Source organism: Netta rufina, assembly GCF_964035555.1.
Source record: "Netta rufina genome assembly, chromosome: 28".
NCBI classification, from domain to species: domain Eukaryota; kingdom Metazoa; phylum Chordata; class Aves; order Anseriformes; family Anatidae; genus Netta; species Netta rufina.
This window is the reverse complement of record NC_140152.1, coordinates 4,311,436-4,336,118: the sequence shown is the minus strand read 5'-3', so window position 1 is coordinate 4,336,118 and position 24,683 is coordinate 4,311,436. Positions and strand designations below refer to the sequence as shown.

At 50.7% G+C, this 24,683-nt stretch overlaps 1 protein-coding gene across 2 annotated transcripts; it reads right to left on the bottom strand.

The window, feature by feature from the left end:
• Positions 1–6,147: 6,147 nt before the first annotated feature.
• KLHL26 (kelch like family member 26) lies at positions 6,148–22,763 on the bottom strand. Of its 2 annotated transcripts, XM_084302634.1 has the most exons (3): positions 22,677–22,732; positions 10,975–11,157; positions 6,148–7,918 (listed from the first exon to the last, which is right to left on the bottom strand). In XM_084302634.1, exons 1-3 carry the CDS (start codon positions 22,721–22,723, stop codon positions 6,337–6,339), a joined length of 1,812 nt encoding a protein of 603 aa, XP_084158760.1. In that variant the 5' UTR covers positions 22,724–22,732; the 3' UTR covers positions 6,148–6,336. The 2 variants fall into 2 exon arrangements, with proteins under 2 accessions (XP_084158760.1, XP_084158761.1); XM_084302635.1 differs by lacking the exon at positions 10,975–11,157 and having other exon boundaries at positions 22,677–22,763.
• Between the last annotated feature and the right edge of the window lie 1,920 nt (positions 22,764–24,683).

The following is a 24,683-nucleotide window of genomic DNA, read 5'->3' as shown; positions in this document are numbered from 1 at the left end:
CAATGACCAGTTAGGCAAACACGCCAGCCAAACTCTGGCACCTCCCAGCGTCACTCGTTTCAGTCTCAGTCAAGCAGGAGCATTACAAAAAGTCAATTCCTCAGCAGGTGACTAAGCAACCGCCACAGCAGTCCCATTTTGCTGCCTTTTGTGGCTGAGCTGTTCTCTTTGCCCTACACATTCCAGTTTCACTCACGCACCGAATGAACAAGGTGTGCAAAAGCAACACAGGCTGTTCTACGGGGACTGCTTTCCTGGGACAGGGGCAGCAGAATGTCATAACTAAGAAGTTCCTTCTGTGTTGCAGCCGTGCTTGCAAACTGTTTTGTAGCCACAAAGCCATAGAGCTCGCTTTCTCCTTCCCTCCCTCTTCCTGCCTCTGAAGCAAAACAAGCCACACCGATAAACTTGCCTGCTGGGACAGTCCCAGGGAGGAGAGATGAATTTTTGTTTTTCAGGGAAGTCACATTCCTACCCTGGCAGGTTTCTGCTGCGAAGTCTGTAGTGCAGATCTGGTCACCGACCGTGGGCATTTGAGGGCTGCAATCTGCAAAGCACATCAGTGCGTGGCAACCTTCAACGTGTGGTTTTGCCCGATTTCAGCAAAATAGTTACAGATCCATCTAACAGCAGACTCTGCACTGGACTGGAACACCAGCTGAAGTGTTTTACGGCACAGGGTGTCTTGTGCTACTCACAAGCCTCCCTGGCTTTGCAGATGAATGCTGCTTGCCTTCAAAACAGAGCATTTCTAAGAAGTTCCTTTTGTTCCTCTTGGATAGCAGCAGCAGGTCGTTCACTCGAACTCTAATTGCTGTGCTGCAGAATCCTCAAAAGGAATGTAAAAAAGTGGTTTTTGTTGTGAAACTGGGAGGTTCTCAACTGCAAGCTGTAAGCCTTCAGCTGAAAACCTGCCCAACGTCTGGCCCGGGATCAAGGTTTGCTTTTATGGTCGTTCATGCCCTGGTACAATGGGTGGACATGTTTCTAGATTAATATTACCAACAGAGGCAGGGACAGCAGGGTTCCCTTCCTTCCTCCTCTTACCCTGGTGTAACTGCAACAACTGCAGTCTGAAAGAACACAGCAGTAATTCAGAAAGACTCAGATACCTCAAGGAAAAGCCTCAAGCACAGCGTGGCCCCACAGAAAGCAGAGGAACTCTTACACCTGTCCCAGGCTGCACAGCTCGTGAGCACTTGGGGAGCAACTCTACTCCTCCGAGCACTAAACCTGACCCCCCCCTTCCATGGCACACGCTTTGATTTTCTTCCTAGGAAACAGCAAGTACATGCTTTTGGCATAAGAGATCCCCGAAGTGTGCAAAATTAAGGTCCAGACACGCTAACTGCACCACGGGGCAAATTTCTCTCTTCCAAGCCTCGGCGAAATTCATACATTCCTTCTAAATCCAGTCGTGAACCACTGTCCTCGAGGCACTCGTACTGAATGCAAGTATTGATGGTGCCGAGCAGTAAATCTGCGCCCATAAGGAGGATCACATGTTTAAACAAGACCCCAGGCCACAGGGAGGAGAAAAGGGGGGGAAAAAAGGATGCGGCGCACTTAAAGCGTGTAATTGCAGACTTTGTAGGGAGACACAGATTAGCAGTCTGATTAGAACCACCAGATAACCGTATGTAAAATAGTTTCGTTTTTTGTACTTTTTCAAAGCGTTGTGACCGGAAGATACAGATCAAAAATGTTCAACTCATCTAAAAGGATAAATTCTGCTTTAGGTACTGCAGTGTTAATGTAGTGCAACTCCAGTGACTTCAAAGGGATTGCTCCAGATTTAAAGCAGTGTAGCCAGAAGCAGGCTGGCTGGTAGCCTGCATAAACAAGCAAAAAAGATTTTCATTTTTTAAGAAGCCATATAAAATAGTTCTAGCTAATTATGTGACAGGGGCCTTGGTGTGAAATAGCAACTGCAAAGCCTCGGGGATCAAGCCAGGAACCTTTGATTTGCTCTCTACCGCTTATAAAACCTTCTGAAAACTTTTGCTCTAACAGCTTTTTTACTTTCCATTGCAAACTGCACACACTACCCCGATGCTGCCCTCCCGGAGGCCCCGACCGCTGCTCTGCTCTGAATCTTCACCCTTTCTCTTACAATCTGAGGCTAATTTCAGGTTGTGCAGCTAAACCAGCAGCTGTCTCCAAGCAGAAAGCCCATTTCGTGTTCATCTCATGGCACATTCAATGCTGGAGCAGCTGAAATCAGGACAGTCCCGCAAATAAAGTTTCAAACTTCTCTCTGAAGCTCCCTGAAGTTGAAATATTAAACTGGAAAGCACCGAACTTGTGTTTCTGAAACTCAGTTATTAGTTTGGAACGAGAAACAAAAGTTCTGGAGTCTGTGGGCTGACACTGTGCCTACTCAGTATTAAAATGCAGAGTGGAATCTAAGCTGTCTCTGCAAAAAATAACTATAAGTGAGAAATTATGCACGTTATAATATCATATACATGCTCCCAGGTGAAATTCAAGAGAGCTGAGCCCTCCTAGGAAGGCACTGCTAGCCAGCTCTGCTCCCTCACTCGCCTGACATGCCAACACACCCAGACTAGACTGTAAATTTATTCAACCACATTAACTTTTCCTGGTCCTTAAGTCGCAAGTGATGAAATCTCATTCATTTATGCAAGCAACTGGAAGATTTATTGTAAATAAAGTTCTGCACATTACACAACTGGCTAAAAATCATAATTAGAGTTGCACTGGGAAACATGTTTTATTTATTCTGACAGTAGTCTGGCTTCAATAATCATAGCATGATAAATGTCCCTGAAGTTTGCAGACTTTCAGCAACTACAGACCTTATCACAGACGTTGAAGTGGAAACATCTGAATAGGTTTGATGTGGCTTACAAGAGGTCCTGTGCAGTTCTGTTGCATAGCATCATTTTACATCAGCACCAGGCTACCGAGAGCTAGTGGGAGTGTCCTCGGTCGTTGTAAATCAAAGAAATGAAATTTTCTGCGGGTAGTAAACTTCCAAGACCTCCAGACAACAGCGAGGACGCGTCTGCATGAATTAGCAAGGTTCTAGGATAGGGAGAAATGACAGTCGGATTGCTGAGCCGACAGACCCTCTGGAAAAGGGTCAACGACACCATTAATAGGATGCAGACATTCCCAATCTCTAGCTGTTCTGCGCCCTGCCAAGAGTTCTAGTGCTTTCTTCCTTTATAGTTTTAAGTACAATTTCAGGCCCATAAAACATCAGAGAAGACAGAAGCTATTATCCCGGCCCTGACAGGAGTCCCTAATGGGACATGCATACTCTGCAAATACCTAGAACTAATGACGCTGTGCTTTTACTGTTCCCCATCTGTTCAAGGGTATTTTAAAATGTACCAAATCAGGTTTACCCTGATAACATTTATTGCTGCTCTGAGACTAATAAATGGCTCTGAGTGCAATCAAACATTTATCTGGCTTGGTTCATTCTTCAGAAAGAGCGGAGCCCAGTCCACTTGCTCCTCATGCAGGGCATCTTCTGAAGCATTTTCTCCAACCCAGCCACACAGCACGATCACTCTGATATTTATGAAGACCCTGATCTAGCTGTCAAGTTGGTTCAATACGAAGAATCCAACCAGTTTATTTGCAGAATAATGGTTATGTACAGAATGGCTCAGAGCCACAGCTACGTACTTCAAAGGAGTAACACAAACTTTATTGTCAATATGGATGATACGCACTCTCACAAATACTTTAGCCTGTCTCTGCTAAATTTAGAACAGTTAGAAGACATCTAGCTCACGTTATGGAAAATAATTACTTCTATTGCCATGAAAAGAACATTCCAGTAACAAGGTGGTGCACAGCAGCGCTTCGTTGTAGGTCTCACTGAGAGGATCTGGAAACCTTTCCCAGCACCTGCTCTGCAGTTCCTGGGAATGGGAGTGCAGGCAAGTTTGCTGCACAGCAAGCAGCAGTTGGTTTGCTTATTAAATACAGTTTCAGAATGGCTTTGTGTATCCTTGGTCTACAAAGCCATCATTCCGATGTGCATGAATACAGAGGTTATGTTTGTTTTTGCAAGGCTGGCACTAAAAGTGAGACCAAGCATGCTTTTTCATTTTTTTTTCAAGGATTTTTCTTCCCTTTTTTTCCCTCCCTTTAATCTTCTCCCTCCCCACCACACGTACACGTACCTTAGAAGCTTGGAGTGAAAAAAAAAGCCCAAGTTCCTTCTGAAGAGATGCCAGCTATGGTCATCACGCGGGTTCTCCAGTCATCTGCTGCGGTGTGGCCTGTGAGCACTAAAGCTGCACGTTCAGAAAAACTCCGTTATTAGAGAAGACACAAACCAGCAATTGCTGCCATAGAAATACTATTGGTAGGAGGGCTTAAATAAAACAGGGAAGAATCCCTGAGTATTTTAGGGAGGCAACAATGGGGGAAAAAGCACACTCAAATGAGGATTAATTGTGTTCTGCAACTGGGAAAGCAAGTAACCTTCCATTTATTATGAAGCTAAGAAAGTAGCCTTCTCATAAGCATATGCAAGCATTAAAATAAAAAAGGTCTGGAACTTTGAAGCTCGTGTTGAGTTACATTTCATCCTTTCAAAATCTGCTTGTTATCTGCCAAGACCGTTTTTCAGTGTTTCTAGCTTCTATGCCAGTCCAAATGAACAGAGAATGGAGTAAATTATCTGCGTAAGAGCTAGAAAGCAGAGCTTGCCCACTTGACTTCAGCATACTATACAACAACAAGCACTTTTCATCAATTTATTATTGGCAAACCAGCAAATAGATAGAAACAGATGAAACTATGCACCATTTTAACCAAAATTTAGAACGCAGAGCTTAACTGAGGAGCGCGTGCCCTCACCGTATCATACCCAAAGGTGCTTTGATTTAATTATTAGAGAAAAATATCTTTCAGTGAATCTGAGGTATGGAGTTCATGCTTTACACAGACCTGATGAATGATTCATCTGCAAAACAGACATTATATATTGTCTCTAAAGGTTACAGCAGAGCATTTATTTAACAGCAGAATGCAACAGTGTCTCTAAAAAGAAGGCTGCATACATCAAAATCAAACTTATACAGATACAAAACAAAGCCCTTAAAACAGAATACCTGATAAAAGGAGAGACTTTCAGTTCATTAATCAGTCAAATTAATTAGAAAAATGGCTTGGAGGAAAGGAAAGTTCAGGAAGTAACAGTATTCTGTGCAGTAAACACAGATTGTACAAAAACGACGGAGCCACCTTAACATGAATCTCTTAATTTAAAATACTCACTGGCAACAAAACACATTCCACTTGGACTTTCATCATGTCGTGATACCCAGAATCTTATTTACAAGTCAAGGGAGAAAACCTTCAAGCACGTGAGCAAGTAGCACCCACCTCCTTTCCTGTGCAAAGAGAGTTTGGATGATGTGTGCAGGTGAGACGATCCGAAAGGCGAAGGCAGCGGGGCCCCAGAACAGAAACCCTGGGTGCTCCCTGCTTCAGCCCGGATGAACAGCTGCTGAGCTCTTATTGCCAGTGAAGCCAACCGAGTCGTTGGCAGTGCTAAAAAAATCATGCCCATTTACACGTAATCAAGTTATCGACATGGCTTTATAGTGCTGCGGACGCCCCAATTTAGGGAGAATTTCTGGACAGGAATATCATGCTGCTGCCTGGAGGGGGTGAGGAGGGGGTCTGGAAGTGCAGTGTCCGAACAACGAAGAACCGATGGAGACCAGAGGTGTGCAGGGAGAAGCATTCCCCCTTTGGAGGGGGTGAAAGAAAGCGAGTCACCTTTGAAAAGCAAGAATATGCTCTTGGAATCCAAGCACCTGAGCTCTTCCGGCTCCCACTGTCCCTTTATTGCTTCTGGAGGTCAGTATGTTATACAGGTTTTGGTTTTTGTTTGCTAGAAAACAACAGATTGACGTAACGATGATGTTTGGAGCGATTGATAAAAATCACACCTGAACTCTTTTAAACATACCACAGTACTGAGTTACTCCTGAGCTGTCAGTGTTTGCAGCGTGTAACATTGTTCAAAATATGGAAAGTTGGCAAAATGCACTCCCCCCCCACCCGCTTTCAGAAAATGAAAAAAAAAAAAGAGAGAAAAGCTTTTTCCAGCTGTAACATCTGTTAAGTCTAACTAGCTGACAAGTGCTTCTGATGAAGCACGCTTGCCAGAACACTACACAAGAGGAGGAGGGACTTTATGGAGGAGGGAACGCAAGCTATTTTTCTCTTTCCCTCATCCACAAAATGCACAATACCATTTGCAAACAACAAGGAAACAACACGGCATCCTGGTAACATGCAACACGGGCTGATTTCGCAGGCCGACGCAGCCACACGTAGTTATCTCTGGGTCGTTACCTGTGGCAGGATCACGGGAGCACACGCTATCCCAGCGAAAGACTCTGGAAAATGCAGGTCTCTTTCCCACTCATCAGTTTCTGTGTTGTACACCTGCACAATGCTCGTGACATTGTTCAGATGCCAGTTGTACCCTCCTACGATGTAAATCTTTTTTTCTAGTAAACAACAGCCAGCTTCCGACTGGCCCGCGCGCATAGGGCTCACCGTTGTCCACTGGTCTGTTTCAGGCACGTAATATTCCACGGCCAAAACATCGAAACAACGGTCAACGTGGTCCATGCGGCCTCCCAGAGCATAAATCCTATTATTTGCACTCACCATGGCATGCAGGACTCTGGGTTCGTTCATGGGGGTTTTAAACTCCCACTGATCCACGGCCGGGTCGTAACAGTGCAGGGCTTTTTTGTCTTCCACCGAAATCCCGTACCCACCCGAGATGTACAATTTGTCTCCTACCGTGGCTCCAGCGTGCCCCCACGTCCTGCGCTTCAGGGAGCACACGTAAGTCCACTCGTTATTTTTGGGGCAATACTTCTCCACGGAGGCCAAGCTCCCCGAGCGGTTCCTCCCGCCGGTGGCGTACACCATGCCGTGGAGGACGTTCAGCTGGAACTGGATCCTGCTCTCCTGCATGGCCTGGATACGCAGCCACTGGTTGAGGTGTGGATCGTACCTGTAGCAGATATCGACGGCTCCCTCGCCGCTCCGGTACTGCAGGTGCTGCCCTCCGACGATGTAGACGAAGTTGTCGAGCACGGCCACGCAGGAGTGGCTGCTGCCCACCTCCATCTCCGTCAGCTCCTTGAACTGGCGCACGTTGGCGTCGGGCAGGTAGTAGACCTTGCAGCTCACCGTGCGGTCGTTGTCGGTGTAGGGGGTGCCGCCGAAGGTGACGAGGGACAGGACGTCCGAGCGGATGGTGGTGCGCGGGGACTGCATCTCGTGCTGGCGAAAGGGCAGGATCTGGTAGTTGAAGGCCTCCAGCAAATACTGCCGGCACAAGACGTCCTCCACCATGATGTCCAAGGTCTGAACGCTGTCCACCAGCTCCGAGGACTTCATGAGAGGGAAGCGGATGTGGCACAGCACCTGGCTGGCGTTGGCCCGGCGCGCGGGGTCGTACTGCAGCCAGCGGACGGCAGCACGGAAGAGGTCTATCTCGCTGCAGCTTTTCAGCTTATTGCTCTGCAAGAAGAAAACGAGGCGCTCCAGCGGCAGGTGGAGGAAGTCCTCCTCCTCGGAGATCTGGAGGAAGTGCCGAAAGGTGAAGGCATCGACCGATTCCTTCAAGGACGCGAGGCTGAAGGTGGTGGCCATCTGCCCGATGTTGAGACACGTTTCTACGCTCATGGCAGACTTCAGAAATTCTTCGCAGAGCTCCACGACAGGCACCATCTGGAGGAAGACAGCGGCTCCCAGCACATCCTGAATGCAGTCAAGATCAAGAGTCACTTCAGCACTGTACGCAAAGTCTATTATGTGTTTCAGTCCTTTTGCAGATACACCTTTCAGTTCGATCACATCTTGGCTGGCTTCTCTCATCCCGCCTGTGAACATTGCCCTGGAGGTCAAGAACACAAACAAAATTTCCCCCTCTTTAAACACATGTAAATGATGTATTACTTCTGATTTATTTTTATTTTTTTTTTAACATACTGATTCTCTTAGGAAGGATAAGGGGGAAAAATAAACCAAGGCTAAATCTCTAAAAGCCAGGAGACATAAGAGTATGCAATTATTATGTAAAGCTTGCATAAACAACGCACTGAGAAGTCACATTCGGCTATCAAAGTTAGGTTTTTCAGTCTCCCTGTCACTGGCAGCATAAATAAGGATGGTTCACAGGGCGAAGCACCGAGGAGTAGGCAGAGCTATGAGAGCAGGGAGCGCTGCGTGCTGGACCAACGTATCCATGACATGCAGCAACCAAAGGCTACAACAGGATCTGCACCAGCACAGGTCGGTATCCACACCCCTAACTACCTAATATTTTTTAAGCAAGAAGGATTTGTGAGCGTAAAAGAATATTCTTTGGAAAGACAATGTTAAAGAGGTCAGTGAGCCTCCGAGCTTGCGTGCAGCAGAGCCTTTAGGAAAAGATTTCGGTTAGCCCATTACACTGTAGGCCAGCTATCAAGTGGCTCCAATATTGCAGATGTAATACAATTTATGAACAGCTTTGGTAATCACAACAGAACCTCCCCTCCAAGGCTCATTCCCTGAAGAAAATCGGAGTTGCAACCACTTCAGAAAACGTCTGTTATGTTGCAGTACGACGGCAGGGGGCTAGCAGGCAATTTAAAGAAAAAAAAAAGAAAAAAAAAAGAAAAAAAAAAAAAAAAGAAAGATTTTCTTACAGCACAGCTGCAAGCACATCAGTTGACCAGGCCACGCTGAGATTAGGCCCTAGATCACCTCCTTGGGAGGCTTCTAAATTCCACAGGAAGCACATACCACGCCGAGGGCTGCACACAGGCATCTCGTAAACCGCTCCTCTCGAGGTGCTGCGTTTCCCAGCCACGGGGCCCGTGGGCGTGATGCGGACAGAACTGCACATTTTTTTTTATGCGTTTCCATTAAGTTTCGGCAGTTTCTGTTACATACTGGTAGCTCGGGGGCAAAGGGTTGCGCTGTGTGTAGTATTCGACAAGGAGCAGCTGAGCAGTGCTGGGGAAAGCAAAGTCAAAGCGGGTTGCTGAAGGACGGTGACACGCGGTCCCGCCATCCAGTGTCACTGCCCAAACATCACAGCAAGCCTACAAAGGCTGTCACACCAAAGAGCTCTGAACTGCCTGCACATTTTAGGTTCCCCCACCACTGATAACCTGCTCTTGCGCATCTGAAAGGTAAATTCGCTGTGAAGGAGGTGTCGGAGCTGCCTTAGGAAGCCGCAGCGACTCCAAGGTGCAAGTTGCTGGGAGAAAATGCTGAGCAGACCCTCCTCTTCTGCATCAACACAGGAACAGAGAAGTACCTTGGGAACGCTGTCAAAAGACAGGAGTTCCAAGTTTCCTGTCCAAACCAGGCTAGAAGAACTGCTGCCGTCCAGCATAAACCTACAAAAAAGCTAAATGACCTAAATAAGGAAATATCTGCATATGAAATCAGCTTTCTGTAACCAAGTGACCAGGAACACTGCTCGCAATTATTTGTCCATACAGCAGATGAGAGCATTCTGCTAAAATCCCCTCGCATATCCCATGTCACAGCACAGCGTGCTGCCCTGATCCCCTGCCCCAGAGGAGATGCAGACACATGTGTACTCATGCATTAGCTGCACGGAGCTCAACGTGCACAAGCAAAAGAAAAGCATTATTGTTGCCACGATGAAGACAAACCATCAAGCAGAGTGCAATTCCTTTAAAAAGTGTTACATTTCTAAAATGCTGATTACATAAATGCCTCAAATTCACTCTTTTCCCTCCCCGTTCTGCATAAAAACAGAGTATTTTCCAAAGCTAGATTATTCTGCCATTGTTCCCCGGGACAACCTTCACACCGCAGAAGTTATAGCAAGAAACCTACTCAGCAATTATACTTCAGCTGGGAAAACACGCTAGCAGCGGCACTGCATACAGCATTTATGAATACAAATAGTGCTATTAGCATTTGGTGGAAGATCAGCTCCATCATTAATTGCGTGCCTGTTAGGGAGAGTGATAAGCTTGGAAGGTTTATGTTACCGAGGGGAGTGAGAAGGGAGAGAGAAGGGAAGAGCCTGGGCGGTGTGTACGTAAGACGGACACCATCAGAGCAGCCGAAGAAATAGGAGAAGGAAGCCAAGAGTCCCTTGCTCCTGATTACCTGCTCAGGTCAGGAAGGAACCTACACGTCAAAGGACTACAACCTCAGTTGACCGGGACTTCTCCATCCTCACTTGCTACGACCTCAAGCCCAGAAGCCCCACACCAAGCTCCCTGCCCCGTACCTGCTGCCCCCAGCACACCCCTCCCTCGAAGCTGCTGCTGCCAGAAAAGATCCCTAACTAAAAGAAGTAATTCCAAGTCAGAGCACCGTTATAAAAGACTGGAATAAAGACAGATGAACTCAATTTTTCACACTCTGCCGTTGGCCCACCCTGCATTAATTTGGCTACGAAAGCCCATCGCCGTGCTCCAGCTTTCTGTGACATGGGATGGGACAGGGGGCTGGGAATACACACACACAAAATGCTCCGTGCCCTTCGACAGAGGAGCATGACGCACTGGAGACAGATCGGTGGTATTTAAAGCTAACGTGAGCGTTTTTCCAAGGGGCACCATCGTTCGATGGGATGACTCATTCCAGAGCCCTCGCTGCCACTTCCCGAGCAGCTGAAGCAGCTCCGGGGCAAAACCCAATTCCTCCAGCAGGCAAAGCTGCCAAGGTGGCTTCAAGACCTGGGCTTGAACCAGCAGCTGCAGTAAAACAACCTCATCTGAACGCAGAGGGACAGACTCCAGACCTCTACACACCTACGGGTAATCCCACCGACATCCGTGGGGCAAAACCAGAGCTCCAAAGGGCTGCGTGTGGGCGTGATGTTGGGATGTGGTGGGGAGGTTGGGGTGGGAGAGGACGGGGAAACAAAAACCAAGGGGAAAGGTACAAATGCCTGCTTCCCTATCAGATTCTCACCTGAAATAGTCACTGCAGGCAGCCAAGACAACTTTATGAACCTGAAACACTTCATTATTTATAGTGAGGATGACATCAAGCAGCTGAGCCTGAGCTCGGAGCGAGGCCAGTCCCTGCAGTAGAGTGGTGCTGTGGCCAGGAGCAGAGAACGTGCATTTCAGGGTGCTGTTCTTGTCAGCCATGCTAAAAACAGAACAAGAGAGACAGGCTGGTTTTAAATTAAAACAATATGTGGTATACCTACAAAGCATGCTGGGGGAGATACTGTAACACGAAGCAGTTTGAAAGCAAATTCCCAGCTCGATAGCCACACGGAACATCATGACATCAGTACCTCGGTTGCATTCCCTTCTCCCAGGACAAAAGAGACTTCCAGAACTGTAAATTACACTTTCCCATTACTGACAGCCTGCCACGCCGCAGCACACGGGGGCTTCGGAGACCATCCAACCTGCAGCGAGCGGGGCCAACCTCCCCGCCGAACAGCGGCGCGCGCACGCTGCCACTGCCCCCAAATCCACCCTGACCTCGACTTCGACCACGGGGCTCAATCCCAGTTGCTTATTCTTCTCAGCACCTCTCCGAAGTGCAGCTGCTAGATGCTCCGTGCCGTCCAAGGACGGCCCTGCTAGCCCTGTTTGATCCTTTCCTTATGCCTGACCCTCCTGAGAAGAGAAAAAGCAAAATATTACATAGCCCTGGCTGCTCTAAATAACGTCAACTGTTTGAACTGCACTGTAAACAGTCCCCTCCCAGTGTAAATATTTCCTTGGTTTTCCCAATGCCTCTCGCACATGTTCCTCGGTGCAGAGAGCATCGTTCTTAGATTCACTTGGCCTCAGATGCACTTGTCAGTGGAGGTGAACGTCGGCAGCAGTGCTGCGCAAGCGGAAAGGACTCAAGCTACTCCGTGCTGCTCTGAAAATCACTGCAGTGATGCTGAGATCTCCTGAGCAGGGTGATACGGGGTGCCCTGCACACCCCATGGGGGCCCACTCGCACCAACAGGAGGCAGTAGGATCCATCTGCAAACGGAATCTGATCCTGCACTGCCCCACAGGGCCAACGTCCCGTGTTCTGGGAAGAAAACGCTCGAGAACCGCTATTCGAGGTGGGTCTGAGCTTCTCAGAAGCAGCCTGCTATTTGGGTTTCTTTCTACATTTGAGGAAATCCTTTATGGAAGAATGACATAAAAAAATAAATAGGTGACAGTGAAGCTGGAAAGCTGGATTACTTGCTCCCAAGTCCACAAAACTTAGTACTGTGCTTAAAGGGTGGCGTTATTATTTAGGTAGATCGTACCAACGAAGCCAAAAAATAGCATTCAGATTATGTCCCGTTTAACCAGATCTGCTAACAGCCCTCCCCAAAAGTTCACTACCTGAACAACAACAGCAGCCACACACAATGGACCAAACAAGTAGGCGAGGTCAGAGATGGGATAAGAAAACAGGGGATGTAAACAACCCCCAAACAATAAGGAACAATGGACGGGGCTTGCTCCTCGCCTCACTTATCGGGCTGCAATTTCCTGCGAGCTTTACAGAAGAGGCAAGTTAGGGGAAGTCTGTGATGTTCATCAGAGCACTGGGAGAGCCAACGCTTCGTGCAAGTAGCTCCAGAGCGCTTTGGGATGCTGCGGGATGCCGAGATCAAGTTTTTTTTTTCGCAGCCTGCTTCAGAACCGAGACTTGGGAAGGCGCCCCAAAATTCGTACGGGGTCCTGCTGGGATGACTGACACTGGTCAGCTGTGCTTCCTGCAGCACACATCTCAAATCCCTACCTTGAAGTCAAAACATACCGAAGTCTCAGCACGGAGAACGGAGTCCAGCTACAACATCCTTCCTCTAATAACAAGGATTAGCAACGAGTCAGTTGCTGACAAGACCCTTATCCATTACTCCGAGAGCCAAGAAACGTCGGCGCGCTGCGGCTCTTCCCATGGCCAAGGAGGGAAGAGATTGGAGGGAGCGAGCGCATGAATATTCATCGTGTCAAACTCATTTTATTCTCCTCTTCGGAGCAATTCGCTGGGGTCGCAAGGAGGAAATACCACACGTAGGAAAGGACCGTGCGTCTGAACACGGTACCGTGCCCCAAGCAAACCCATTTGGCCTCCCACTGGACCAGTCCAACACATCAAGGCAGCTCCTGAGGTTACCGTAACTTCATCAGACTCCATCTCCTGCAGGATTCTTCTCATGGGAGTTTTCTTCCATGTTTTAGTTGCACCAGTTTGAAATAATCATTTTCCCTGTGCTGGCTGGAGGAGTTTGGACGCGATCGCTTTCACTCTGTCCATAAAAATGGCACAACCCGGTGTGGGTGCCTCTTCCAACAGCCTGCTTGACCTGAACAATCATCCCTCATCTTGCCTTTTCCTCAATTAACTTTTACAGGCACCGTAAATAACCACAGCAAAGCTTAAAGGAGACAGAGGTACCTCTGTGCAGGAATAAAAGTGCACGTGTGACTCGTTTCAACAGTAATTGCGAGCAGCTACCCCAGGAAAACTCCCTGTACCTGCCCCTGTGTCTTTTTACAGGTGTGGAATAAAGGGATGCAATGACTGCACGATCCTCCAGGGGAAAAAAAAAAAAAAAAAAAAAAAGGCAAAACAAAACCCAAAAGTGCGAGAAACACTGATAATATTCATTTTTTTTTTCAGGCTGAAAAATAATTTAAAAAAAAAGAGAATCTTTAGAAGAAACAGGCGAGCTGGAAGCACGATAAAACTCTCCAAAAGCCTGAGAAATCAAGCAGGAAACTTCACAAGAGACAAAGCGGGGGGAAGCCAGGTGAGCAAACAGCAACAGGCCGTGTTTGCAGCAGGGTTAGGAGGGATTTGGAGATAAAAGCAGCCTCGGCTCAGCCCCGCCGCCACCCCACGGGGCAGCCTCGCGCCTTGTGCCTGGCCTTGCTCCGCGCTGCGTCGCGGGCGGAGGGGGGAGAGAGGCAGCAGTTGGATGGCAGAGCCTGAAACAGCACAAAAGGAAGCCTTGAACGTTTGAAAGTGCCTTTGTGAGGCCGTCCCTATCGAAGGCGAGATCTGAATATGCCGCGTACTCGAGAAGCAGCCTTGCAGACAAACTTCAGCGGAGTTGCATCTACTTCTCAGGGGTTCAGAGCATGCCTGCAAGAGAAAAGCTTTTCAACACAATAGCGAGAAAGCGTTTATTCTGCTCCTGCCCCCGGCCCCTTCAGATGGAGGCAGGGCCAGTGAGATTCTGGAATTTTCCTCTTTTTTTATTTTATTTTTTTTCCCGGCTTTGCCCTCAAAAGGATGGCAGAGCTTTTGCGGAGGCTTCTGCAGGCTCTGAGAGGAGGGGGGGCGAACATGCTGACATACAGCACGGTCATTTCTCCTCTGGAAAAGCAAAAAAGGTGAAGTCACGGCCCCATCAAATAGCGCTTCCACGGCACATCCCACGGGCCTCACCGCGACCTGCAGGGGGGATCCGAAAATGTTGACATGATTGGGGACTTTATGGTGAATATAGTGGCATGCAGGTGACTTGAGCAGAACAGAAATCCCACTTTCCATAGGGAAAAGGCTGCAGTGGTTGAAGGCATCTTTATATTCCTATACCTGCATCCGCAGCACGAGCAGAGGGGAAGCTGGAATTCAATTCCAAAGTGCTGAGAGTTTTGGGCAGCCCTCTCCAGGACTCTGCTACCATCTCTGACACCCCATTTCCAAACCTGCCGGGGGACAGCTGATGGGACAGAGGATTTGACAGAGGATTCGTCCCCAAGCTGCTGCTCTGGACCAGATTGCTTTCAATCCCCTCCAGTAACCGCCGGGCACAGCATGGTACACGTGGCCACAGCTTGAGGAAAATCAACCCAAACCCGTCACAGGCTTGGGGAAAGGTGAAAGCAAGGGTTAAGGGAGTGGCTCCAGCCAGACAGCAGGCAGGGAAGGCAAACAAGCCCAGAAATTCTCCTCCTGCCGCTCTGCCTATTGCAAGAGCTTGGCCACCTGCTCATCCTTGCCCCAAGCACGCTGCCCGGACTCCTACTGCCGCGTTTCTGAGCGAGGACTGCTTGGTTTTTGACCCGAAACAGATGCAGCGAGGAGGCGTCTGAACGCAGGGCTGGACGCCCAGGGGACCTGTAAAACTGACGGGCTGAGAGGTATTTAAGGGCCACGCTTCAAGAAGCGGCTCAGATGAGACACAGAGAACACCCCGGCGGCGTTACGCCCACCGACACGACCTTGGCTTCATCCGAGGTCTGCTCCCGGGACAGCCGTCCCCGATCCCTGCCTCCTCTGTTCTCCACCACATCGTGTGACCCAAGATGCATTTCAAGCTAATGAATCATCATTATTATTTTTTTTTTCTTTCCACCAAATCTGTACTGATGATTAAAAACATCAAAGCTGGAATTAAAGGCTTAGCAAGCATGAGTTCACATTTCAGCGTGTTTGCAACTCCTGCACAAGTACAAACAGAGGGAATTACACCAGGCTAAATGAAAACATTTCAGAGAGCGAAGTGAGAAAAGAAGTTTTGTGCTCCACAAGTCCTCTTGCTACTCTCCTTTTACACCGTGGTCCTCCTTGGAAGGGCAGAGTCCTGGTGCTAGCATCAATCTGCATCCCAGTTCAGCATCCTTGCTAATATCCACCCACGTTTCCCCCCCCTCCCTGGGCAGGTGGTGCTCGGTAATTCTTCATCCAGGAAGAAACTCGAGGGGGTTGGCAAGATTTCTAAGCAGGGCAAACTTCCAGCAGCCAGCCTCTCCAGTAAACACAAGCTCTGAAGGCAGGACCCTGCGGGGCATGGCTGGGGTACAAAAGAGGCCGGAGGAAAGGCAGCAGCATGTGTGTGTTCGCATGCATAAAGCGCTCGGTGCCACACAAACAAAGGGTTCGGGATTGCAAAATAACCGGCGAGGCACCTTCTGAGCACTCAAGCCTGCAAGAAAACATTTTCTGGCGAGAGCAGCAGAGCTAAGAAAGCTGAGGAGTAACTTTATTTAGCACGTATGGTATGAATATTAAGGACCTTCTTTAAGAGCCTTTGAAAGGCAGCATTATAGGGATTTTAATAATGCAAATCATTTAATGCCCTTCGCTTCATGCCGAAGGAAAAAAAACACATTCAGGTTCTGATTTTTAAACTACAATTAAGACACTTAAAATCAAAACAAAAGTCAAACTCCCTCGGATAAGTCACCGGTAGCCATGGTTACTGCAATATTTCAGCTCCTCAGGCTTCGCATCACATGCCCAGGCGCTGAAGATGAGCTTGCAGCACCGCGCACGCTGCCGAGCGTTACGGTGGGGCACAGAGGCCAGCCCGGAGCTGCAGGTTTGGTGTTTCCCGGGGCCATTGCAGCCCCCGTGGCACCCCCAAGCCTCGCGTGGCAGACCCAGAATTGGGGTGCGAGGCAGGTTCCTCGCTGCCAGGCGGTGGGACTTGAAAAAATCCCTGCCCTGTTAACCTACTTACGTCCCCAGCAGCACGCAGGGCTGTCACCAGCACCCCATCAGGAACAGCCTTTCCCATCGCTTGCCTGTCAAATTAGCAACGACAATCAGCACTTAATGATCAGCAGCTAATTAAATATTAACGGGTCGAAGGAAGGCGATGTTTTCCAGCGAAGCGCAAACATTCTTAGGAAAGATACGTGAGCAAAAATCAGTTCATCGATTTCTTTGTTCCCTCTTCCACCTCCTTCTCTTAATTTCTCTCCTGTTTCCCTCCTCTGCCTCCACTCACTTTCCCCTCCTGACACCCTCTCCTTCATCAAGGCAATAAATACCAGGAGAAAGCCTGGGACTGATCTCTCTATTTAGAAGTGCCTAGCAATTTGGAGCGCTCAGATGAAGATTATAAATGGGTCTGAAGTTTAGGAGGAGTAATATTTTCCGGGGAAAACAGTCTTCTGAAAAACGTCTCAAGTTGAACGGTGAAAAATCGGTGTGAAAAGCCTCACCTTCTAGCTTTTAAACTCCGAGTCTCAAAGTTTAAGGAGAGTTAATGCTCGGTGAAAGGAGAACGAGTAATTGTAAGGAGAAGGTGGTTTTTTTTAAAAAAAAGAACAAAGCCCAACCTTTTGGCTTTGTGTGAGGGGGATGTGATACGCCTGCCCATCCCACAAACAGGCAGCTGAGGCCTCAGAAGGTCGAGTGCCCGACGCTGGGCCAGGACCGGGCACCGCTGGGCTCCCACGCCCTGCCTCTGCAGGGCAGCCCACGCCTGATTCCGCCTGGCAGGCGGTGAAAGCAGCAATTAAAGGCATTGCACAAAAGCCAGAAAGTGCCTCATGCTTCCCTCCTAAGTGCTTTCCAGAGCAGGTCCTCCCGTTCCACCTACTGCTTGCCTACCCACATCCTACTTGTCCCGAAGCTGGAGCCAAGGAAACCCTACAACCCAAACGCAGGGCAGTGAGTTAAAGCAAGCATTTTTTCAACTTTTTGTTTTTAATATTATTATTTTTTTGTCCCTCCCAGACACATTTCCGAATCTCTGTCCCTCTTGTTTTCCGTGCTGGATGCACATGGGGCGCAGCAGCCACACACACACGAATGTCTTCTGTGCCCAGCCTTCAATCGCGAGCCAAAGGAGGTGGGATTTTGGTTTCTGCTAAAAGCACTAATAAAACTGGATGGCTGTCAAAAGCTGGCTGGCCTGGTAAAACGGAGCATTGGAGCATGGAACAAAAAAAGTGGAGGGCGAAACATCTGAGCACATTAAACTCCGTGCCACCTCATGGAGCTTCAACGTGAGGGACTGGTCAGTACACGCTGTACCCGGGACAAATTGAGAAGAAAAAAAAAAAAAAAAGAAAAACCCAACAAGATTCTTAAAAATGTTTCTGTCACAGAGCCAGGTTCATCTTTATGCTGGTGCAGGGACAAAGGGGAAAAGCAGTTTGGCGCTCTTCATTTGGGGACTGAAGGGGACAGTGCGACTCTGAAGAGCCCTGTGAGCCCCGATTTGTGGGGTGGGGTCCCCCAGGTGCCCCCCACGCTAGGCTGAGACCACTTACCGTGATGTGCTGCTCTCTGTGCTCGGACCCGTGGGTGGCGACCACCACCGTGCTGCCTGAGACCCCACGGAATTACCGAAGGGATGAGGTTGGGAGGGACCTCGGGAGGTCCAGGCTCCAGCAGGGCCACCCATCCTGTATTTCTGCCATGACTGCGAACGGGAAGATGCCACCCCCGAAACTTTCCAGTGAGTCTACTCTCAGCAGCCCCAAAGATAACCCCACAGAGCCAGGAACAAACTGAGCAAAGAGAAAAATCACCCAGAGCGTGTCAATGGTCCAACGAAGTCGGCTGCTCCTGAGGTCAGGCAGCAGCACCAGGACCACCAGAGGGATGGTGGATTTCATATCCCGTAAAATGTGGGCACACGAGGGATGTGTCTCCGTACAGGCTCTTTACACACTTGATACTGCCCTAAACCGTTCTGTGTTTCCCCCACCCCACACCCTTTTGGTCAAACCCTTGGTTTGAGGAGAAGGAAAGCTGCGGCGATGCCAAAGGAGCAAGACAGGAGGCAGACCCACCCTTCCGCAGCACGCCGCCGCGGCTGGTGTAACCCCAAAAAGCCACAGCGGGCGCTTCCCCCGCTGCCATCCCCACGCACCTCTCCGGCAGCACCCGTGGCAGCCGCTGTGCAAAGGCCGAGAGGCACCTAGTGGTGCCGGGATGCACAGCAGAGCCACCAAGGCCACCCCAAAAGGGACACCCGCTCCAGCCCCGAGCACGGCTTCGCGGCTGGGCTGGCGATTCCCACCCTGCCCCACTGTCTGCCTCGTGTTATCGAGTGTTTTGCGTTCAGAAATGGAGCGTAGGATGGGGCTGAGCTGGTCCGTGGCACTGCCACCGCCTCTTTCAGCCGAAAATCTGTCTCAGCTTCCCAGCTTACCCAAGCCAGCGGTGGCTGGCTCACGTTCCTGCTGGGCACGGCCCGTTTCAGCTCTGCTTGCAGTTCCTACGGGGCAAAAAAAAGTTCCCCCCACCAAGTAAATCACCCTGAGACCTCCACAACCATACCGATGATCCCTTGGCTCCACGCGAAAATTTAGGAAAGCTTCAGAACTGGACCACGAGGCTCCCGGAGAAGCGTTCCTCTCAGCCTGTTTCTGCAGCACCCGATTGCAGGCTCCGGGCAGTGTCGAAACAAACGGGGCAGCACCTCCCGTGCACGTAACCCCAGCGCCGTGGCACACGGGGAGCAGAACAGCCCCGCTGTCGTGACCCGCAGCACGCCGCTCCTCCTGCCCCTGCGCCTCCTCCCTGCAGATTATTGCCCCTGAGCAGCCAGGGACGTCGAGCAAAAGCAACGTGAAGTGATGAAACAGCAGGCAGGGGAAAGAAACGCAGGCCAGCCCTTTGAGGCAAGCTGTAGAAATCGTGTTTTGCAGCAGATGCAAGCAGCTGCCCCAGCGCTTGGCACTGTAACGCCAATTCCTGTTCAGTTCCACCATCAAATCCTCTTACCGCCCCGGCTGCTTGCTGCCTGCTTCCCTCCTTACCTAAATCCTCTGCACTTACCTTCTGCAGGCGCGTGCCCATCCCAAACAGCAGCACCTTTTCCAGCTTCTCGGGCAGTTTGGCTCTGCACACGCCTCGTGCCACCCACCCTAAGTGCATCCCCCTGAACAACAAAACCCAAGAAGCCCAGAAATGGAATAGTTTTTCCTGATTTTCTTGACCTACACCGATTTCTGTGCAAGTTCAGCGTTTGTCTTCCATATTAGCCATCATCCCGCGATGCGAGGCTCTTCCTCTCAAAGCCACCAACATCAAGCAATACTCGGGGGGCAAGAGAAAAACCTTTCAAGAATCACTGAAGTTCACGTTTGGTCTAAATAAAGCCTCCAGCTCAGAAATCTTCCAACGTTGAGAGAGAAAGCAGCAGTTATTTTTACAGTGATTCAATTAGAGTGTAAACATTTACACCGCGTCTACCAAACCTAACAACTAAATCTGTTTAAAAATTGCCACGTGGCAGAGAAGAGAACACAAAAACCACACAGAACCCAACTTTGAACAATTTCAAAAGAAAAAGAAAATGTAAGCGAAGACTGGAGCTATGTAAGACTGCAGTACCACAAAAGCAAGGCAGGCTCCCAGCCCTTATCATCATCTTCCTTCCCCTGTTGCCATTTTACCCCGTCCTCCTCTACGTTTACTCTCCCTCTCGCTGCTTTCTTCAGCAGCAGCAAGGTTAGGGGAGTTCAGGTCGACTTTCTCTTGATGTGAACCGAGACGCATGTACTTTCAGATAAGCAGGACCTGCGGGTCTCCCTCCTCCATTCATCCTGGTTTTGACAGGTGGGATTGCTTTCAGCAAACACGCCAGCGTGTAACGCTATTAGCGAGGGTTTTGAACAGTGTTTATACAACCTGGTTGCCTTCCTTCCCTCCAGGGATTATCCCAAGTTCGAGAGACACGCAGCCCTCCTCGGCAGCTTGTCTGGGCACCCCGATTAATTCCTGCTCAAGGGCCTGTGCGACAGATCCTCTGCAGCAGCTGAAGAGGTGTTTTTCCTAGATCTTTGTGGGACTTTGCTTTGTGAGACCCTGCTCTACAAGCACTGCTACAGAGCTCACACATCTCGCTGCCTGCAGCACAGGGAGCTTCTCTTACCGAGGGCACCGACGGGTTGCACCATTTCTGCTGTCCTTACCTGCTCGCCAAGCTCAAAGCACATCTTCGGGAGCAGCGCTGAGCACAGCATTACACACAGGGTAATTACGTAGCCTGAAACACTCCCTCCACGCGATACCGAGGGCTGGGAGCAAACCATGCAACCCACATGCAGTGCAGGAAACTCTACCCATAAGGAAAAAAGAATAAAAGGGCAAATTTATTTCACTATAGAAGATTCAGGCAGTTTGCTTTTCAACTTGCAAGCAGAGAACCTCGTGTCCCCGCCGCCTCGCACGGCATGTTCCTTATCACAAGAGCACGGGATCCCCAGCAGACAAGCTCGTTCTCCTGCTCCGGGGGAGCCAGCGTGCTGGCGGGCAGCTAGCAGCAGCCACGCGGTCGCAATTCCAAAGATGGAAATTCTGCTGCCTGCGTACCGCTGAGATGGCATGCGCGTGGAGCGGCGAGGGAGGCCTTCGTCCTTTGCCCTAGAGAGCAAACGCTCAGGAAGTGCAGAAAAGTCAGAGGCAGCTAAGAAGGAATCGCGAGTTGATGGGGCATGCCCTTGAAATTCTCCTCTTGCTCTACACGGGCTACGCAGTGCATCCAACGTTCCCCATCAGGTTTTTCCCCCGCAGGCTCCCTGGTGGGTTTACTCCCCGATAAATCCACCCTTTAAAACGGGAGGCGTAACGACCAGCGGAGAAGCAGGATCCAGATCTCACCAGGCTTTAATTTAAAATTATCAAAGAAAACAAACACGCAGAGATGGAGAACGCCGCGGAGCTCCAGCTCGGGGAACGGAACTGCCGCAGCTCCAGCCCGGGTGATTTATCACAGGCCTGAAACAAATTACTTCCATTTCTCACTGCTACGCGCCCCACACCGAGACGCTTCCCAGCCCTACCAACACCTGTGTGCGAGACGCGCCGCTGCTCCTGTTCGGAGAGGGAAGGAAAAAAAAAAAAAAGAGGTGCAGGGAGAGAAAATGAAATGCCCAAGGCAGCTCGGCATCTAGTGCACACAGGCAGTCATTAGAAAAAATAAAATATATGTAGAAGGTGAGAATTCAGACAGGCTTCGCCAGTGCGGAACAATGAGCCTAAGAGCCTTGCTCCTCGAGCACGGTGTGATGTTGTTTCAAGAGTGGATTTGGGGAGAGCCAAGCTGAGGATAAGAGCTGCTTTGAAGCTTTGAGGCTGACGGCAGCTCTCTGAACGCCGCCCAGAGCCCTGACTTCTGGGTGAGGATGGAAACCAACGCGTTGGGTCCAGAAATCCCCCAGGTGTGAGGAGCACCTGGACCAGCCAGCACGGCCTGCTGGCCCCAGACACCAACCTGAGGGCTCACGGATGTGGTGGGCACCGAGCCCAGCACCTCGAGCCCTATTTCACCAGCACCACGGTACCTGGGTGCCTGGCGGCTCGTGCCCTACTGGTGACGGCTGTGACAGATACCAGTGGCTCTGCAGGACCGTCCGGTACCATAGGCTGTGTTAAAAACCTGGTGTTTTACAGAACGGGCCTGAAATCCCAAAAAAACTCAATGCATGCCAGCGGGACCTATGTGTAATAACCATATCCCCAAATTTACAGGAATACAAAGCCTCTCGCCAACTCCAGCCTGGTGAACTCCAGCAGTGAAAGCATCGCTGTTATTATTAATATTGTTATTGTTGTTATTGTTATGATTATTATTGTTATGATTATCTTGCCATTATTATCGTTATTACCCTCATGCCCATCATTTACAGCCCCGCTCCGCTCCCTGAGGCGGACGATGCGGGAGGCCGGGCTGGGCGCTCCGCCTCACCGCGACCCCCGGGGCCGAAAGCGACGGGAAAAGAAATGAATTAAAAAAAATAATTAAATAAATAACAGAAAACGAAGGGAACCCTGCGGTGAAGCAACCCCCGCCCCGGCCAGCCTCCAAGCGGCCTCCGCAAGCCCAACCGCACCGGGCCGGGCACCACCCCCCCCCCCCCCCCAACCGCCCCAAGCCCCGCCGGTCCCCGGGGCCTCGCCGCTTCCCACCCCCGAGCTCGGTTCCCGGTCTGAGGCCGCGGCCGGGCCCCTCTCACCTGCTCGGCCGCTCCGCGGCGAACTCGGCCCCGCCGGACTCCGCCATCTTCGCTGCGCCGCCGCCGGGCCCCGAGCTGGGAGGCGGCGGCGGAGTCGCCGCGTTAAAGGCGCAGCGGCGAGAAGGGGGCCCCGGGCGCTGCTCCGCGCCCAGCCCGGGCCTGGCGCCGCCCCGCAGCCGCCGCCACAGCCAGCGGGGGGCCGGGCACAGCCCCCGAGGGCGAGGGGGGATGTGGGGATCCCGCCACAGGGGTCCCGTGATGAGCCCCGCGGGTTGTTGTGATTCCAAAGATGAGGGGGTCTGGGGAGCGTTGTCACGACAGTGGGGGCTCCAGGGGGCTGTCATGATCCCACAGACACAAGGGTCCTGTCATGAGCCTGGGGACTATCACGATCCCACAGACACAGGGGTGCTGTCACAAGCCTGGGGACTGTCACCAAACCACAGCTGAGGGGGTCCGGGGGAGCTCAGTCACGACATTGGGGGGCCCAGGGGGCTGTCACGGCCCCACACACACAGGGGTCCCATCATGAGCCCCAGGGTTGTCGTGATCCCAAGGATGAGGGGGTCTGGGGAGCCTTGTCACAACACTGGGGGATCCAGGGGGCTGTCATGGCCCCACAGATATGGGGGTCCTGTCATGAGCCTGGGGGTTGTTGCTGCCTCATACATGAAGGGGTCTGGAGGTTGTCACAGCCCCACAGATGATGGGTCTGGGGGCTATCACAGCCCCACAGACACAGAGGTCCTACCACAAGCCTGGGGACTGTCACCACCCCACAGCTGAAGGGGCCCGGGGGAGCCCAGTCACGGCTCTGGGGGCTGTCACAGCCCCATAGATGAAAGGGTCCGGGGGAGCTGCCACGGCCCCACAGATGAGGGGATACAGGGGGAGGCTGCGGGTCTCCTGCTGACAGCAGCCCCACCAGCAGCAGCCGAGGGACTTTCAGGGTGGCCTGTGCCCAAGCCCTGAACCTTTTCCCTCTGAATTCCTCCTGCAATCCCTTAAACACCTGGAGAAAGCGCGGTGTGCAGACGGGTTCAGGCAGCCCACGTCCTCAGGACACCACAGCACCAGCAGCGCCTTGGTGACCCGAGCAATTACCCAACCATAGCGATTATTCAACCCCAGCCCTCCAAGATTTTATCATTAAAAAAAAAAAACAAAACACTTTGTGCAAGAGCAACAGTACCCTCCAGAGGGTGCAGTTTTGTTGTCAGAGCTCGTCCGGGTGTCCGCGATGCCTTTTCCACGAGGCACCCGGACACATGCTCGGCATCCTGGCTCAGCCATCGCCGTAGCCGGGGCCAAGCGTCGCGGGGCCGTGTAATTTTTCAAGCCGTCGCGCATCTGGAGGCAGCGGACGGGCTCGAGGGCATTCCAGTCGTCAGTGGAAATCGGGAAATTATTCATAGCGGTGGCCCTGCCAACGACCGTGGGTAAATTTCTTTGATTTCCCATGCCTGCGTCCACATCTGTATAAGGGAAAGGGGGAATTCGCACATGAGAATAAACACACTTAGAAAGCCATGAAAATACCCTTTCAAGTCAGCCTGATGAAAACTTCATGTTCTGGAGCCCTCTGCTTCAAGGAGAGGAATCTATTTCAGAGGCGAAGCTGTGTATTTTTCTTATTTAAACCTTCTAAATCTGCTGGAGCATTAAAACTATTTGGCATTTCCACAGCACATTTCATTCCCAGCTCCAAATGCATTTTACAGACATTCATTAATTAAGCCTCGTAAAACCTTGGGGAGAAAGGGAAGCAGGACTTATTAATTTGTTATTTGTATTGCTGCGGCGCAGGGAGACCCCAGCCAAGACCTCGGGGCCCTGTTATTTTAGACCCGACCCACACAGGACAGGAGATGTCAGCACACCAAAGAGACACCGCGGGGAGAGCAGCAGGAGGAGCGGGAGAGCCAGGAGAGGCAGAAGACGATGCTGTAAACCGTCGGAAGATCCCACAGCACCGCATCCTCCGCGTCTCACCCCGCTGCCCTTTCC

Bases quoted from the DNA above. Each gene is read 5' to 3' on its own strand.
- KLHL26 (XM_084302634.1), bottom strand. From the start codon at position 22,723: ATGGCGGAGTCCGGCGGGGCCGAGTTCGCCGCGGAGCGGCCGAGCAG. The intron at 11,158-22,676 runs GTGAGAGGGGCC...TTCTGTTTTTAG, and splicing joins GCCGCGGAGCGGCCGAGCAG to CATGGCTGACAAGAACAGCA. The intron at 7,919-10,974 runs GTGAGAATCTGA...CTTGACCTCCAG, and splicing joins GCCTGCAGTGACTATTTCAG to GGCAATGTTCACAGGCGGGA.